At 37.0% G+C, this 17,305-nt stretch overlaps 3 protein-coding genes across 3 annotated transcripts in view; 2 read left to right on the top strand and 1 right to left on the bottom strand.

Moving 5' to 3' along the window:
- Nucleotides 1-8,776, top strand: part of masp2 (MBL associated serine protease 2) — a 29,107-nt gene extending 20,331 nt beyond the window's left edge. Inside the window, exons 7-13 of the mRNA XM_079587721.1 lie at nucleotides 785-981; nucleotides 3,131-3,278; nucleotides 5,685-5,803; nucleotides 5,889-5,967; nucleotides 6,812-6,934; nucleotides 7,021-7,095; nucleotides 7,824-8,776. Of these exons, the coding sequence (XP_079443847.1) occupies nucleotides 785-981; nucleotides 3,131-3,278; nucleotides 5,685-5,803; nucleotides 5,889-5,967; nucleotides 6,812-6,934; nucleotides 7,021-7,095; nucleotides 7,824-8,605 (1,523 nt within the window). The 3' untranslated portion in view covers nucleotides 8,606-8,776. The remainder of the gene's footprint in view (nucleotides 1-784; nucleotides 982-3,130; nucleotides 3,279-5,684; nucleotides 5,804-5,888; nucleotides 5,968-6,811; nucleotides 6,935-7,020; nucleotides 7,096-7,823) is intronic.
- Nucleotides 8,777-11,301: 2,525 nt separating this feature from the next.
- On the bottom strand, nucleotides 11,302-16,203 carry dffa (DNA fragmentation factor, alpha polypeptide). Its single transcript, XM_079587729.1, has 6 exons — nucleotides 15,982-16,203; nucleotides 15,203-15,361; nucleotides 14,960-15,114; nucleotides 14,650-14,839; nucleotides 13,247-13,371; nucleotides 11,302-12,432 (listed from the first exon to the last, which is right to left on the bottom strand). Exons 1-6 carry the CDS (start codon nucleotides 16,073-16,075, stop codon nucleotides 12,217-12,219), a joined length of 939 nt encoding a protein of 312 aa, XP_079443855.1. The 5' UTR covers nucleotides 16,076-16,203; the 3' UTR covers nucleotides 11,302-12,216.
- Nucleotides 16,164-17,305, top strand: part of pex14 (peroxisomal biogenesis factor 14) — a 69,108-nt gene continuing 67,966 nt past the window's right edge. The window contains exon 1 of the mRNA XM_079587727.1: nucleotides 16,164-16,543. Within this exon, the coding sequence (XP_079443853.1) occupies nucleotides 16,508-16,543 (36 nt within the window). The 5' untranslated portion in view covers nucleotides 16,164-16,507. The remainder of the gene's footprint in view (nucleotides 16,544-17,305) is intronic.

Genomic DNA, 17,305 nt, shown 5'->3' with positions numbered 1-17,305 from the left:
CATTTATTTTAATGGCCTGGAAAATAGCAAACAAAGAAAATGTTCAGATTTTCATCTTTTGTGTTTTCTGAAAGACAAATAGGTTTGGAACAACATGATGTTGATGATGCTTTTGAATACGTATTTGTCTTTTTATTCTATTCGAAGTATCAGTATCTACTGATTGATTTTGCATGTTGATTTTGCACTTTTGACAAAAAAAATTAAATAAAATGAATTACTGTCATTACTATCATTTTAAATCATAAATAGTGGTCAAATATCAAAGCTTAAAAATCTAAACCAAAGCCTAAATCTTTCTGATGATACACATTTTAGTTGGTAATAGCATCCAGGGAATATAAACAACAACTATCTGGGGCAACCAGTGGTTTTTGCATCTAAAGTGGTTTAGGTTTGAGTAAAGGTGTTCACTTATCTCTCATTTATAATCTCATTCAAATGCAAAAAATAATAGCAAATTTACTACCTAAAAAACGTGACTGTTTCTATCTCATAACCATTTTGCTGTAAAGAGTTTGCATTTGCTAAAGTATCTAATTTTCATGTACGTAATGTTTGTAACTCTTCATAAATGTCCCTCTAGATGCAGTGACAGAAAGCACTTTCTCTGGCCATTTTACAGGTGGAAAGGTTGATTTGCTTCTGAGCATCCCAAATCAATGTTGCAATCTCCTGCGGCCCTCAGTGTTAAATGCGGCATAGATAGCTGTCTGTTTAATGTATGTGTGTGTGTGGTTTTGACAATTTCCAGTGGGTGTGAAAATGCTTTTTCCCAATGTAGCTGAGTGTAGTGGGCAGGTGTTTCAGGAGAGGTCAGGAGAACTGAGCAGTCCAGAGTACCCAGGTGTTTATCCCAAGATGAGCCATTGTGATTACACCATCAGTTTGATGGAGGGCTTCCAAGTGACCCTGGAATTCCAAGACGTGTTTGATGTGGAGACTCATCCTGAAATACACTGCCCTTATGACATCCTTAAGGTTGGTTATTTCTATTCTCAGCTAGTTCTGACAGCAGGATGGTAGTTCAAACCTAAAACACCAGCCATAACAGCATGTGAATGGACACATCTCAGTCACTTTAATGGGGTCCTAATTGATCCTTTGGGAGTCTATACCTCTACCTGATAAAAAATACTCCTAATAATTTAGTTTATTCGATTTCAAAAAAAAAAAAAATTAATTGGTTGTTAAATACAGAAAGAAAAAAAAAATTCTCATGCTTTTTTGCAATGTGTGAGAAGTATTAATGCTAAAGATTTGCTGTTTTTACATGATTTATTTTTCTCATAGATTTTTGGTTTGGTGAGTTGTATCGAATCCAGTTACGGTCAATTTGGCCCCAACCATTAAAATCGTACCCACATTTTTAACATAATACAATGGTTAAAGTTCCGAATAACTACAAATGTAGAATAACTATAAGACAATTCCTTCATTAATGTGTACAGTGTACTAAATGTAATAAAATATTTTATATGGTTAATAGAATCCCCACAAAAATGACATAATGCTGCACTTTATATTGAAGACTCAGTTTAAGCTTAAGGAAGATTATTTACAGTACAAATACTGTTTGAAGAGAGACTTATGCTTTCTATTGCCCTTGTTGAGTGTCAGAAAATATTGATTTTAGAGTGATTTACTCAGAGAAGATTGGCTCTCCATATGCTTGATTTGCTTGATAAGTGTTTAAGAGTGTTTACTTTTCAGCACTGATTTTATACTCTGCATCAAACCTCATTCGATTTTAATGACTGGAATCCAATTCCCTTTTTATGGGTTTAACCATCTTGTTATGCCGAGCAAATTTGTAATTTTGAGTTTAGCTGTTTCCACCCTCACTGCCCAGTGGCGCCTCCAGAAATTTTTCATAGGGGTGGCCAGATGGGGCCACTTAAAATCTTGGGGTGGCACACCAAAACAATAAACCATAATTTCAGAATTTTATTCTACTGTTGTAGTAAACCGGCCTGAAGAAAACTATCAGAAAGACTTAAGGAAACTCCTACTGATATACTTTGGTTTATTGTGTTATATTTAACGGACCGTGCATCACGTTGCATGAATTTCTTAAATGAAATAACCAGTTCACAAGCAGGTTAATACATACACACACTCCATTTCATCATTGCAAATAACACATATGACTCGACTGACAGAACTAGGAACTAACAGACACATAAAGTAAACTTGTGTGTAGTTTACAAAGTCCAACCTTACACTTGAAAACAATCTAAACTCTGTTTTTATGACGCAGCTCTTACTGATGCGACTTACCAGCAGCGAGAGATGTGTGACTCTGCTGGTGGTGACGTAGCTCCGCCCGCAATAACACGCACACAAATGCGAGTGATGCAACAGCCAATGTCGAGTTTTCCCAATTAATGCATGAATTTAACAGCATTATTTAAACTCCGTTACACATATACATGCACCAGCTAACGACGTTAGCTAGGTAACTTTTGTCAAAACGTGTCAAAGACGCATCAAAAAGCTGTTGTAACAGTATACTGTAACCATTTGGCACTTAAAAAGCACGTCACGACACATAATTCCCCGTCTTCTTTTACTAAAGAATATTTTTTACTTATTTACTTACTGGTAGTCTTCTTTTACTACCAGTTGTTTCTTTTGTTCTTTCTTACTTACTTGTTGACCGACGGGCACGCGCTGAGCTGTTGCTGTCTGAGCGCGCAACAGCGGCATGTACGGAGGGGCGGGGGCGGGGCGGGCTACTGTGTGCGATCGAAGGTCTAGAGCGGCTTGCCTGCCTGGCTGTGCATTAGGGATGAAATGCATAAGTGATGCTACTAAAATTTATACTGGCCAGTGGGGTGGCCAGTGGGGTGGCCAGGAGTCGGCCAAGGGTGGCCACGGCCACCCCTGGCCACCCCCTGGTGGCGCCACTGTCACTGCCTCTAAAAACCAAAACGGTCCCCTTAGCACTGGTGTTAAGTGTCAGACTACTCCACTAATCACTGACCTGAAGGCTGTTGAATACATAATGTATGCTCTCTCATGCCCTCCACAACCACCTATTATGTCTCCTCACCCTCCCACCTCCCAAGAGGCTTGTTTATCTGTTGCCAATTTGTATTCACTGACAAGTCAAACTGTTTTGTTTCAGATCACTGCAGGTGGAAGGGAGTACGGCCCATTTTGTGGCAGGACCCCACCAAGAAAAATAGAGACAGGAACTCACAAAGTGCATGTGACCTTCCGCTCAGACGGTTCTGGGAAAAACAAAGGCTGGAAGATCAAGTATACCAGCACAGGTAGTTTACAACCCTCTTTTCTGTACCTTTATGGTAAGTAAAGCATAATGTATACCCAACCTCAGTTTGTTTTGTGATTATGAGCAGCTAACTGTGCATAATCTTGCATATTAAATGAATGCTCATCCAATAGATAAATATGCGTGTCACGGGTGCTGCTAACAGGAAGCACACGAAGATTCAAACAAAGTATTCTTTAATCCAAATATCTCACAAGAGAACTCAGGGAAGGAGACATAACGCACCTTAACATTAATGACACCGAACTATGAACTGAAGGAAGACATGACTAATACACAGAGAAGCAAAAGAGCTAATTAATGGGCAACAGGTGAATGGGATATACAATCAAGGGAACAAACTGCCACACACTAGGGCTACGTTTACACGTGGCCGGCTATTTACACACCTGTCAGTTTTCAGAAAAGTGTTCGTTTACAGTTACACGAACCCGTGTATATGCCGTCAAGAGCACGCCAAACCTGTAGGTGGCAGTGTAACGAGAAGCTCAAGACAATCAGAATCCCGAATATAGTCACATACTGTGACGTGGGCTGCCTAAAACTCAGTTTTTCTCAGTTTACATGCAAACCTGCAAACAAAGTTTTCCAAAATCTCCACTCTGGCCGGAGTTTTTAAAAAGAATCGTTTTCAGAGGCGAATTCTCCATTTGTGTGTAAACGAAGGGCACAAACGAAGGGAAATGGCAAACAGGCACAGAACTTAAAATACAATGAAACATATCAAAAACCTGATAAAATATTGATTTGTGTTGAAATTATTTTAAAATCTTACCTGTATATTATCTTAAAACGTCCACTAAAAAATATTGCCCGCTACATTTATTTTTAGTAAATAAATAAACAAGTGATCAATGCATAGTTAACAAATGTGAAAAAATCATACTTTGACATTTAAATTCCAACATTGTTTGTGAAAGTCCAACAAAATTAAATGTGGCAAAATAAATATATTAAATACTCAAACCTGAAAAGGTGTATGTATGGCTTCCTTTTTTCACTTCATTATTGTTGTTCACTTGGCGGCTTTGTGCTACAACTAACCCCGCTGTGCAAAAAATATTTTAAGCCTAGCTAACAGTTGGAGTTGCTGATATGTTTCAAAAATGGTGCTATGTTTTAGCCAACAATAGTGATTAATGTAATATAAAGTTAGATTTGGTGACGTACACACCCAACTAAGAAACCGAAAAAAACGTATGATGAAAAAATTTACTTGCATGATGTCAAAACACTCTTTGTTCAGTATCTTCACGAAATCTTATCAAAACTTTCCACAAATCAGCGGCAGACCATCTTCTGACAGCGAGAGAAAATAAGCAGAAACACAACCTGCTTGACCCTAAATAACTATGTAAAAGGTCCGTGTTACATTTAACCCCGCGTTAGGTTGTGCACCGCCCTCCCCTAGTTATTTTCTCTATCAAAGGTGTTAGAGTTAAGATAGGTCATTTTCAGAGAGGCTAGCAATAGCGAGCTAGCTTTGAAAGCATAAGATCCCACCCTCCCTTCAGAGCGTCTCCAAAGCCACTCCTCCAAAACACAGGCAAACAAAAACTAAGCACGTAACATTACAATAATAATGAAAATCAACTTAAAGAGCACTGACCTGTACCACCTGACTGCTGCAGTTTCATCTCCGTTTTTTTTAGTGTTAATTGCCGAGGTATAAAAATACATACAATGACAAGCAGGTAGGCATTGTATCTTTGCATACGGACCGAATTCAATGATTGGACAAAAATCTTTTGGTCCACATTCAATAATATATACATATAAATACACTTAGACCACTTAGTGATTGATATCAGGATGTGAAGAGACTTTCAACCAGTAGCAAAAAATATTTCTGGAACAAATCTCCTACCCATACAGTCCTGTACTTTTGTCTTTTTGTCCGAATTTCAAATATTCAAAGTCAAACATTTACATTTTTTGTTCAAATTTAAGTTGTAATGTGATTATCTTGTAGCTGCTTGGTTTGCTTCAAGACTTATAACTCTTAAACAAAGACCTTTTAAAATCCCTACGGGAAAAATACTTCGCTGACACTGTGTTGCACTCTATTAGGAAAGGGCTGACCACTGAATAGTATGATTGAACAATCGGAATCAGGTGTTCCAGAATGTGTGTTATAATAATGATTAATATGGTGTTTGCCTTACATTTGTTTCGTGTGGATTCTCTCTCAAGCACATTTCAAGAAAATGATGAATGGTGTGCAATCTACCAAAAAAAATTATGTTTTGAAGCAGAGTTTCAGATCTGATGGCTTCTCCAGACATTTTGGACATGATGCATTAAGAATCACATACGCATTTAAATGACAAGTTAATGGCCTGGTTTCCAGAATGTGTGTTTTCATTACCGTTCCCTTCTCTCACAGCCCAGACATGCCCAAACCCCGTGACTCCTCGACACGGACATATCCAGCCCCAGCAGTCTCAGTACATCATGACAGACACCTTCAATGTCACATGTCATCTGGGCTATGATTTAATTCTGGTAACCATTTTACTTTCTCTAAGATTTAAGAAAAAGAGCTTGGTATGCTATATAGAGAGTTAAAAGTGACTTTTTGCATCTTAAGGGGGAGGAAGCTTTGCCCTTTTATCAAGCCACATGCCTGAAGGGTGGATTTTGGAATGGACCGCTGCCTGACTGCATCAGTAAGTTGCTCAAGAATCCCAGATAAGCATGAAGTGTGTATAATCGTCAATGGGGGTTTACTGCAACAAAGAGGAGGTACGTTTGAAAACCTAAGGTGTTATTTCAAGCTGAAGTGGGTGAAATGCTCACTGTGAACTTCTGATGAAATCGTGATGACACATAACAAAAGCACATTTCAGATATGCGTTTTATCATGAAAAAAGACAATGAAAAACGGGATGATAATATGTACTTGGTAAAATTAATGATTAAAACTACAAACAATAATTTTCTTCATTTTTTGCATGAAAAATCTAAACATGCAAGTAAATTAAAAAACTAATTCAGAAGTAAAATTATTTGACTTGTTTTCAGAAAAATCTATTTTCTCTATTATTCAATCTATTATCGATTGGCAAAGATTTTTTTTGAGATGTGGATTAATTTAACATTCTTTTTTCTTTTCTTTTTTTGCTTCTCAAGTAAATGTATGTTATTGTTAGTAATCTCAACACTTTTATTAGGAAACAAAACTAAAATACTGATTAAGAAATTATTTTTTTTTGTAAAAAATGAATCATTGCTTATTAAATTATTTATAAAAGATAACAAATGTATGCAAAAACAACTGTAGGACTGATTATACAATGTGCCGAAATAACAAACACAAAGAATATAAAGACAAGAAAAAATAATACAATGAAGAAAAAAGCAGACTCAATAAAAAATGACCAGATTTTGAGCCAGATATTTATATGACATTTATTAAACTAAATAAACATAAAATGGATATGCTTAGGTTTTGGCAACACTGTCATTCTTTGTGTCTATAAACTGTGTCAGTTAAATGCCTTTCTTCTGCAGTTGTTGATTGTGGAGAGCCTGTACAAGTGCATAATGCAAGTGTGAAATTCACCAAGACCACATATAAATCTGTGATCAAGTATTCCTGTGATGAATTCTACACAATTGAGGCTGGAACAAATGGTAAGGTGCATGCCACAGGATAGCAAGACACTGTACTACAAATCAATCATCACTGGAGGTTTACAGCAATCTCTCTCTGAAATTAGGAGTCTATACCTGTGCAGATGACGGCTTCTGGAGAGATGCCCTGGGGGGGGAAATACTCCAGATATGTTCACCCAGTGAGTATTAGTTTAATGCAAATGGTTTGTTTTAATATACTGTACATTACCATCAAAAGTTTGGACACGTTTGAGTGAATTTGTTTTTCAGGATCTCAAAACCTTCCTATCCAAACATCTTAAATGCTCAAATTAGTTTTAGACAAATATAAACTGTGCCTACATTTGAATTTCTTAACTAAATTTTACGTTTTTAAAGGGATAGTTAACCCAAAAATGAAAATTCTGTCATTTACTCACACTCAAACTTGTATGAATTGAACACAAAAGAAGATATTTTGAAGAATATGGGAAACCAAACAGTTGATGGGTCCTAAGAGTGTGCATAAATGTAATCTAAATTTAATCTGCATTTAATCTAAAATGTAATCCTGTAATCTAAACGATGTTCTGATGTTTCTGCTGCATGATCTCGGATGTTTTTTGTTTGTTTCTAAGCCTGGAAATTCACGAGCATTTTTAGAATGAATATTTTTCTAGAACATTGTTTTTTAGATGTGTCAAACGTTCAAAATTTGAGTAAAAAAATTACTTTTAAAACATCCTTAATCCATATCCAGAAAATAATGAACAACTGGAAAAATCATGGGACCTTTGAAAATGTTTGGTGTCAAAAAAAGTTGAGAACCACTGGTTTGTAGGAAAATTGAGAAAAAAAATTTGTTTTGGTAGTTTATATCAGTGTCACATTGTCTAAACACTAATCTGATGTCTGCCATTCCTGAAAGTTTGTGGACAGCCTGAGAAACAGCTATCCAAGGTGATTGGCGGGGAGAATGCAGAAAAGAACGAGATTCCCTGGCAGGTCTTGATACGGATGGGTCCCAGGTTCATCGGTGGCGCTTCTCTCGTGTCAGACAACTGGGTCCTCACTGCTGCTCACGTCCTGAAAAGCTATACGGACACTTCCCAGCTGCAGCTGAAGATGGGCACAGTCAAACGGGAGGACAATGAGGCGGTAGTCGGCATTCCACAGAAAATCTTCATTCACCCTCAGTACCATCACGATAACGTTAACTTCAACCATGACATTGCTCTGATTAAACTGGAGTATAAAGTACCTGTCAGTAAAGCCGTCATGCCTGTGTGTTTGCCCGGAAGGGAAGAGCGGTTTGTTTTGAAGGTTAATGACATCGGGAAGGTGTCTGGGTGGGGTGTGTGGAATACAAACAGACCTGCATTATTTTCCAATAATCTCCAGTACGTACATTTACCCGTCACTGATTTTGAGGACTGTAAGGCTAAATATGACTCCACAGTGATGGATAAAGGGAAACTAGTAGTGACAGAGAACATGATATGTGCTGGGTTTGCTCAGGGGGGAAAAGATTCCTGCCAGGGGGACAGTGGAGGGCCCTATGCGTTTTTGGACAGTCAGAGTAAAAGCTGGTTCATAGGCGGTATTGTGTCATGGGGTCACGGCTGCGCCCAGGCTGGGTATTATGGGGTTTATACCAAAGTGAGCAATTACCTTCCGTGGATTGAAGAAATCATGTCAAAAAACAGTTGAAACAGTTAAAGTGTTCAAAATGTTTGACTTTGATTTGATATGGATTTATCATTGGGCAAATTATCATCAGTCATTCGCTTATTTTTTCTGTTATTATTTTATTCATCTTGGTTTTGTACAGCACTTTGGTCAGCACTGAAAGTGCTAAATGAATAAACTAAACTAAACTGACATTTTGTATTCGCTTATTTGCTTTTGGGGTACCAAACAAATAAAATATACACTTCAAATATAAATATATAAAAAACTAAATGCATACTATCAAACACTTGGTCACATGCCAGGGACTATAATTTCTAGCAGAAAGATGTCAATGAATTTGCTTAGTAAAATACAGTTTAATAAAATTCATATTCATATCATTATGTTGTGGCAGTTTCCTGAAAGCAAAAGACAAAAGAGGGTGTGCTATGTGAATTATTTTTACGATGATTAATCATTAGTTCCTTTAGTCGAAAATTGAAAATGGCATAACTTAGAGTTACTTGTTTCATTTTCATAAAGCCATTGGTGTCAATGCAGAGGTGTTTGTTTAAAAGTCAAGTAAGCTCAGCTCAGGCATCATGATTTACAGTCATTAAGTTCTTATGCATTATGCATCTCATCTCTTGTTGTCTTCTATCAGCAGCCGGGACCGTATGGTCTCTCCAGCCCTGTGTAATTACCTCTCCAGTGCTATTTTAGCCCTGTGGAGTTTTAATCATTCTCAAGCCTAGGCTACTTCAACCTGTGTCCTATCGCAAGAACTCAAGGTATGAGCAACTGAAAGTTTACTGCATTTGAAGCAACATATCATACCAACATTTACCATTTAAATACATTCATAACTAAACCAAAACAATAGTAAGACAAGCATCACTATAGCCTATTGCTTGGGATAACTCTTAACCCAGTAACTTTGTGCTATACAGACATGAACGATAGCCTACCTCAGATGGCATCACTTGAGCTGTGAGCTATAATGTATTTAGCTGAGCAGAAAATATCAGTAGGTGGCGACAATGAGTGAGTCATTTATTTATTCAATAATTCAATAACAAAACAAGTCACGGTCTTTAAGAGTCATTGATTAAATCATTCACTCCAAAGATTCGTTCACAAACTCTGATTCACTTAAAACTGAAACACAGTGGACGATCGGGGTTCCATTGATTCATTTGACCTAATATGGAACTATTTTCGTTTAAAAATTACTTGAAATATTGTGTTTAAAATGTGAGCTATTCAATAAAGAAAGGCAACGTGCAGTTGTTCTGAATTGTAGCACGGTGATTATCTGCGTCACGCTTACTATGAATATAGATCTCACCTCACACTCGAGGAGGAAAAAAGCACGTAGGCCTGTCAGTTTTATTCAGAGGTCCAAACTGAGCAGAAATATGCCATTTGTTGCCGATATTATTTATATAGACAAAAATTAAGACGGAATTTTGATAGTTTGAAGTGTAAATCAATGATATTTTTAACAGACTAAGCTAGGCTACTTATAAAAGCAAAGCTCTAGTTTTAATTGTGGGGGCAAAACGTGCAATGAAATGCAATACAACGATGATTGCGAGATGTTCAAATATGCATGTATCATCTTAAAATATAACACTTACTATTCTATATGCATTTAAAAAAAAACTGGCTACATGTATTATGCTAGACTAACTGGGACTAGTCACAACACTTAGGCTACATAGGCCTATTGTTGGTTTGATTGCTTCTATTATTCTCCTCATTTGTAAGTCTCTTTGGATAAAAGTGTCTGCTAAATGATTAAATGTAAATTGAAATGTATTCTTATGTTTAAGAATAATAAAGTTATTATTATGTTTATAAAAATCATGAAATACTCCTAAGTGATTCATGTATCAAATATGATACAGTAGGCTTTATAGGAGATATATTACTTCAACTCATTCTGTACTGTAGTCTCATTTGATATCTTGCTTTTTCTAGACTCAACATATTATTCAGCCTGTTAATCTCAGTATGCTAGCAGGATTCAGTGAATGATCAATGCACTGTGGTTGTGCCCTGCATGACACAGCCAATCCATCATGCAACAATAGACCCCAGTTGAAGCGGTGGTCACGCTTGTCTGGTAGATAGTACATAATTCACAGTTGATTTGCTTGCTTCAGGTGGTCAGTGTTCAGTGATGTGAGGGCAGGGTGGGCGCAGTGTCACGCATTGATCCGGCACACTGACATTATACCAACAATCGGAGGCAGCTGATAAAAAGCTTCCTTAAAAAGAGCATTTCATCTGGCTGCTTATTTTCTATACGTCATATGCACATTATAAAGACCAACAGATGAAGACTTACCATTATAATTACCACACAAATAGGAAGCTTGTCAAAAATATAAGGCAAAAATGATCAGAATAAAGACATGACTTTGCAACAATCTTGTCTTTATTCTGATTACGGAGTAAATAATCTATTAAGGGTTTCAAGACTAGAACAGTAGACTAGAACCCAATACTAGAACAGTTCACTTGGTGTCTGCATACATACCAGTCTAATGAATTTCTCAGGAACATCTCTATATCTCTGTTGAATTGATATTCTGATCACTAGTCTAACAATGGCCAGAATTCAAAAATTCAAATCAAAAGTACAACATCACAGCCACAAAGCAGCACAAGACTGTCCGACTGGCTTCACAACCCCGCCCAACACCAATCAAAGCTTACATATGCTCATTACAACGCAAGGTAGGACTACATCCGCACGGAAAAAGATGCTTTTAACAAGACATTCTTGGTGAATAGGAACAGACTATCAGGTCTCTTCATTAGTTTATCAAATGGAAATTTTATCTACATGCATTACCATTCTCAATGCTCTCATACAAGCTGAAACATTTTTTTTTTTATCATTATGGAACTCGGTAATACAATTTATATTCATGCCCAAAACTAAATGTCAAAATATTTTTAGAAGTCTAATAAGAATATTTGACATCATTTGACGTTTCAAGTAGTGTTGTGAACAGTATCACAACAAAATATGCACCCCATGGGCTTAATTGCTAACATTTCCAATGTGACACATTTAGTGAACCTTGCAATACCACTGTAATATATTCCTTCACTGAGCAATATCATAGAGCAGCATTAAATGTTTCTATTAGGTATTAAAATGCCATGTCTGCCAGCATGTATTACAGGTGATGAAATTATGATTGGACATGTTGTATTTGGAACAATCAATAATGAATTTTACTTTTTGAAATAATTATTAACATTAGATTTTCAATAAATTGTATACTTCCTTAATTTTTTTTTTTTCACCAATTAACTTAAAAATCACATAATATAGGATTGTTATAACCAAACAACCTCCTAAATGACTGGTGGTGGCTTAAATTACTCAAAGCTAATGTACAAGAAACATAGCTTTAAAAAAGAATACTTATGGGGATTACTGACTAAATAAAACAATATAATGCAATATAATGTTGTAAAAAAACAAAAACAAAAAACAGTGACTATGACATTTCCATACAATATACTATTATCAAAATATTATGTTGATAGTATCAAAATAAAGATTTTTTTTTTTTACATGAAATGTAATGAAGTAGTCCAAGATCATAGAATAAATGTGTTGTATATTGTCAGTGCGTGTGTTTTCTGCTGCGTTTAGCTCGGGTCTCTCTCTCAGCTTGTGGTTGTGAAGTGGACTGGTTTTGAGCGCTGATGGATTGCAGGGCTTGAACTCGCTTTAGGCGTTTATTGAGCTCACTTTCACATGCCTGGACCAGCGCTGATGTCCTTTCAATGTCCCAACCCAACACCTCCATCATGACCTCCACTCCCTGCCTTACCACCATCTGCATAAACAAATACATCCATATTATGAGACCATAATACTACATTTGTCATCTTCATTTACCAAACACACAAAAGCATAATATTATTTTTTATTTTTTATTAATATGAATTCATTAATAGGTATTTCTCTTTTTCAAAAACACTTTTTTTTTTATTAAACTGTTTGCAGATATGCTCCTGTGGCTTGCGTTCATTCATACCACTGAAAAGAGTGAGTGTCCCCTACTGATATATGAATGAAATGAAAGTACACTTCTATTTACAACATGACATCAAAATTGACCCTAAGGTATGTAAAGCCTACTTTTCACAATTCAATCAATTCCCAATTGATAAAAATCAAGTCCTGCCTTCAATTTCATTTCAGTTGAATATCCTGTTACACTCTAAAATATGTCAGATTATAGAAGTCGAATGTGTTGTGAACGGTGTTCATGTCTTTCACTCTCTAGTGTATAAAAAATTATAAATGTTTACTTTTTTGCTTAAAATCACCATGAAATCAAAACGGACAATTCTTATTTTTTATGGAATATTGGAGTATTTATTCTAATTGGTTTGTCTTTTTTAATTAATGAACCCTCATAATCTTAATCATAATTCCCCTTCCTCTTGCAGAAACATCTCTTTTTCTGGTGTGAGGTGGGACAACCTGTCACTCACATGACATCACAGCAATAGCAAACCAATCAATTCCCGTTTCACTCAGATATGTCACAATAGGGAAGAAAAGACTAATCACAACTTCTGTTTCATGCAGACTTTATGAAATTGTGGGAGATCTTACAACACTGTTGTGGTTGGATATCATACCTGTAGCTCCTCATTGGACAGTCTGGTCTCTGGGTATTTTTTGTCCTTCAGAACCATTAGCGTTGTGGAGTTGAACCCTGCTGCGGCCTCCACCTGCACCCCATCTGTCTCATCTAGTTCAGCGCCTGCAGCAATGACAGTGGTTAACATCCCGAAAGCAATGGAAAGATTAGGGCTGTCACAAAAACAGATAAGCTGTTGATCATCCAAGCTGCTACTTTTCTTCATTCCACCAAGTAATGATGAAATGAACTTGTATGAACTGGTACAATATTTAGAAATAGCTCCGCGACACCATCTAGTGGCAACAGAGTCAAAGCAACACAGTAAATAACATGATGTCACAGTTTACTTGGGGATCTTTCATATATTGCTGGTATCTATAATATTTGCTTTAAAGAGGACCTATTTTTTATTTTACATTTTCTACTTTCTTTAGTGTGTACTGTTGCTGTTTGAGCATGAAAAATGTCTGCAAAGTTACAAAGCACAAAGTCTACTCCATAGGGAGTTATTCTCTATATCTGTGCGCACTGTTTCTGAACTTCCTGAAACGCCTCCATTGTAGTCTTGAGTTTTCTTCCAAGAACGTACACATCACAACATTACTCATTTAAATAATTTCCGCCCAAGGCATACATAAAAAAGGGGGTGAGACTTGGTAGAGTTGCGTTAGTAGTGTGTTGAAACTTGCGTTATGGTAAGGAGTGTGACATTTCTGAAACACGCGTCCATTGAAGCAGTCGACCATTCAGAGAGAACACTGCACTTTTCGGAAGGAGGGGCTTCATAGAGACAGGAACTAAACAGAGCGTTACTGACAGACTGGGAAGAGAGGTGCTGCAACAATAGCCGAACAGTAAGGAACGGTTCCTGTTATATTTCCCCATTGAGCTTTGTTCAGCGTGGCACTATTACAAGACGTTCTTTTAATTAAACGCGGTTGGCTAACCACACTGAACCGTGCTGGTAAAATGCGTGTAGGGACGTTGTCACTCAGGATCGGTCTCTTGCCTGGCAGCCAGTTTCTCTGTAGCTGTCCAAGCGTGCTATTTGAGTGAAGTTACCAGAAGTTAATCATTTAATTAAAATAAATATCCGATCATCATCCATAATGTGGTCGCTTCTTACATCTTATACCGTCTGTAAACTCTTGCATTACCAAGGCAAAGACTGACGCATTTATATTACAAGAGCGGCTGTTATCAGCCCCACAGTGCAAAATGAAATCAGATCTGTACCGGCTGGGCCGGATCAGCACGGCATGGAACGATTACGCATTGAGAATGGCTAATGTAAAATATGTGAATTTTTTTGAACATTTAAGCATGAAAACCTATTCTAGTAGACCCCAAAAAGAAAATCTGATGATCATTATATGGCATCTTTAAACATATTCCTACTTTCTTCTTGTGGGTCCAAGGCGCCTTCTCGCTCCATGGCTTTCAAATAGAGCCTCAGTAACTCTTTGGACTGTCTCTCTTCTTCCCTGCGGTCCAGCATTCTCTGCAGCGTGTCCTGTAGGACCTGGGTTTTCTGCTGTGAGAAGTTCAATGCCGCAGCCAGATCTGAGCATGGCACCTCAATCAAACTCTGAAACACATTTGTATACAATTATTCTCTGAAAACCATTGTCTATTTACACAATATAACCATACATGTAAAGGACAGAGGTCTGTATGTGGGAAAGTAAAAAGCCAAAATCAAGCAGACCTGTAAATCTGCCTCGGACATAAGGATAATACTGGCCAAGTCATGTCTGAGCTGCTCTGCCAAACTGCGCCAAGATTCAAACCCATCAACATCGTCCTTTCCATCTATCTCCACATTAGCAGACTCTCTGCAAGGCTGTGCTGTGCCTCCATCAACTAGACAAATCATAATCAGTTTAGATTAGTAATGATGATGAGCTGAACAAATAGTAATACAAATATCCTGGAATAGCCTATATCTCACTTTGATGAGTATGCATCCATATTTCATCTGCATGCAACAGCATGAATTTTGTATTTGCTGGCAGACACAGAAAGTAAGCTTTGTCTTCTACGATGGTCCCATCTTCTTCTAGCACCACTGAGACTGATGCACTGGGACTAAACCCTAGAGCCTCACCCCCTGTGAGAGATGAAGAGAATGTGTCAAGTGACAAATAGAGCACAGGATGAATGAACTGTCAATTCATACAACATAAATGAGTAATGGCAAACTTGTTTGGCATACATGCTTGCTTGCTTTTTAAAGCCATGCCAGCCTTTGGCTATTTTCATGGTGCATTATAAATTGGGTTATATATATATATAAACATTTGAAACTTCGGGTTAACTTGATTAAAAACATTGTCAAGGGTATAAACGGAATAAAACAGGAGACATATCACAATTATTGAGTTAAAAAAACGCCTTGACACCTCTTTAACATATTAAGAGATGATGCAAAAAACTTGGAGAGAAATCAATAATGGGAAAAACATTAAAGAATGTATGTAATGTAACATTAATTTTAATGGAATTTTTGACGAAACTACTAACAAGATAGCATGTCATAGCACCTGTTTTTGTTTCAGTTGTATATTTTTAGGGATGGGAGAGAGAAAAAAATCGATTCTCCAGTGCACAAAGAAAACCTTAAAACGTTTTCTGCATGTATGCTAAGTTTCTTACGGCGTACTTAAAAGAAAGCATATAAACTTCCACCTGAATTCAGGGTGAAGCGAACTCATTTATTTTCAAACCCACCTTTTAATTTGAGTTGATCCAGAGAGGTCACAGCCAGCCCATAACACTTCTGTCGGCTAATGTTACACACTTTACATACTTTTAATTCTGCCATGATGATAGTTAAAGTTCAGAGTTAATAATGTAGTATCTTCAGTACCACACTCTGAATACTCATTAATCCCGTAACACTTAATATCCTCACCATCTGTTTGACATATTTCTGCTTCCGTGTTTTGAAATGTGCTGATCGAATAGTAATGTGATGTGAATGAATCGTTCTTTTGATTAGAATCTTTATAATGAGTCAATTGAACCGATTTCCAAAACCGGACTGAACTCTTAGTAAAATAGCCAGCCTAAGCATCACTTTGATCTGGTTCTTTGAAACGAACTGTTCAGAAGAACTGACCAGTGAGACTCGAACTTCGTATCCCTAGTTCAGACCAGAGCCATTGAGAGAAGAACGGCATTGGTCCAGACTAAAGCAATGGAGCACAGTTGAACCGTTAGCTTCGTTAGCTTCCTGGCTAGTAGCTCTGAGAAGATGGCATCCTCGGACCAACCTGACCAGCAAAATCAGGTAGTTGATAAAAAATTCTCCAGTTAGCAACTTATATTTTGCTTGTTCGGTCGTGGACCTGCACAGTAAACGCACAATTTGTCACGTTTTAATTATTGATAATACTCATAATCTGGCTGTCCCATGCTGTTTAGGAAAAAGTTTTAGCTGGTTTGCTAGCGTCCTGCTCACTGTCATCCCATGCAGTTAGACAGATGTGTGTGACAGGTGCAGGCCACAGAGAATAGTGCATTCAGGAGATTTCAGCAGGTCTTACTGTCTGCATCTGTTAAAATTAAGCACCTTGGGGACAGTTATCACCTATTATTTGTTATGTTCATTCAGGGGTCATTGACCCTGACAACTTGACAGGTCACATCAGGGGCGTCATTTCCCATTCCATTTTTTAAAAACGAGTAATTGACAGCTTTCATTTATTGCTTTTAATTGGCTAAGAAATCAAATACACTGCTGAACAATAACTTACCATTTGTATTCCAAAATATTTTCCCTATGTTTTCCTAATTTCCAATTTCAATTGGTTTAATGTATTACAAACAAGTGTGCATTAAGTCAAGTACTTTTTTTATTTATCATAAAATAAGGCAGAACATACTTTCAATACTGTAATAACGGCTGTGGCTATTAGTACTGAATTATTATTGTTATTAAAATTCCCAGAGATGGCTTAAAAAGCATACAAACCATATATTGTCGTAATCGTGTGTTTATTGTCTTCACGTTTCATCAGTCAAAAATGTACAGCAATGCCCTTGTCTATAA

This window comes from Phoxinus phoxinus, assembly GCF_949152265.1.
Source record: "Phoxinus phoxinus genome assembly, chromosome: 18".
Classification (NCBI taxonomy): domain Eukaryota; kingdom Metazoa; phylum Chordata; class Actinopteri; order Cypriniformes; family Leuciscidae; genus Phoxinus; species Phoxinus phoxinus.
This window is presented reverse-complemented; position numbering and strand designations above follow the sequence as displayed.

Excerpts from the sequence above, each read along its gene's own strand:
- dffa (XM_079587729.1), bottom strand. The coding sequence starts at position 16,075 with ATGGCAGAATTAAAAGTATGTAAAGTGTGTAACATTAGCCGACAGAAG. Across the intron at positions 13,372-14,649 it reads CTTGGACCCACAAGAAGAAA|GCGCTGAACTAGATGAGACA; the intron begins GTAGGAATATGT and ends TCATTGCTGCAG. Across the intron at positions 12,433-13,246 it reads TGTCCAATGAGGAGCTACAG|ATGGTGGTAAGGCAGGGAGT; the intron begins GTATGATATCCA and ends TTGTTTATGCAG.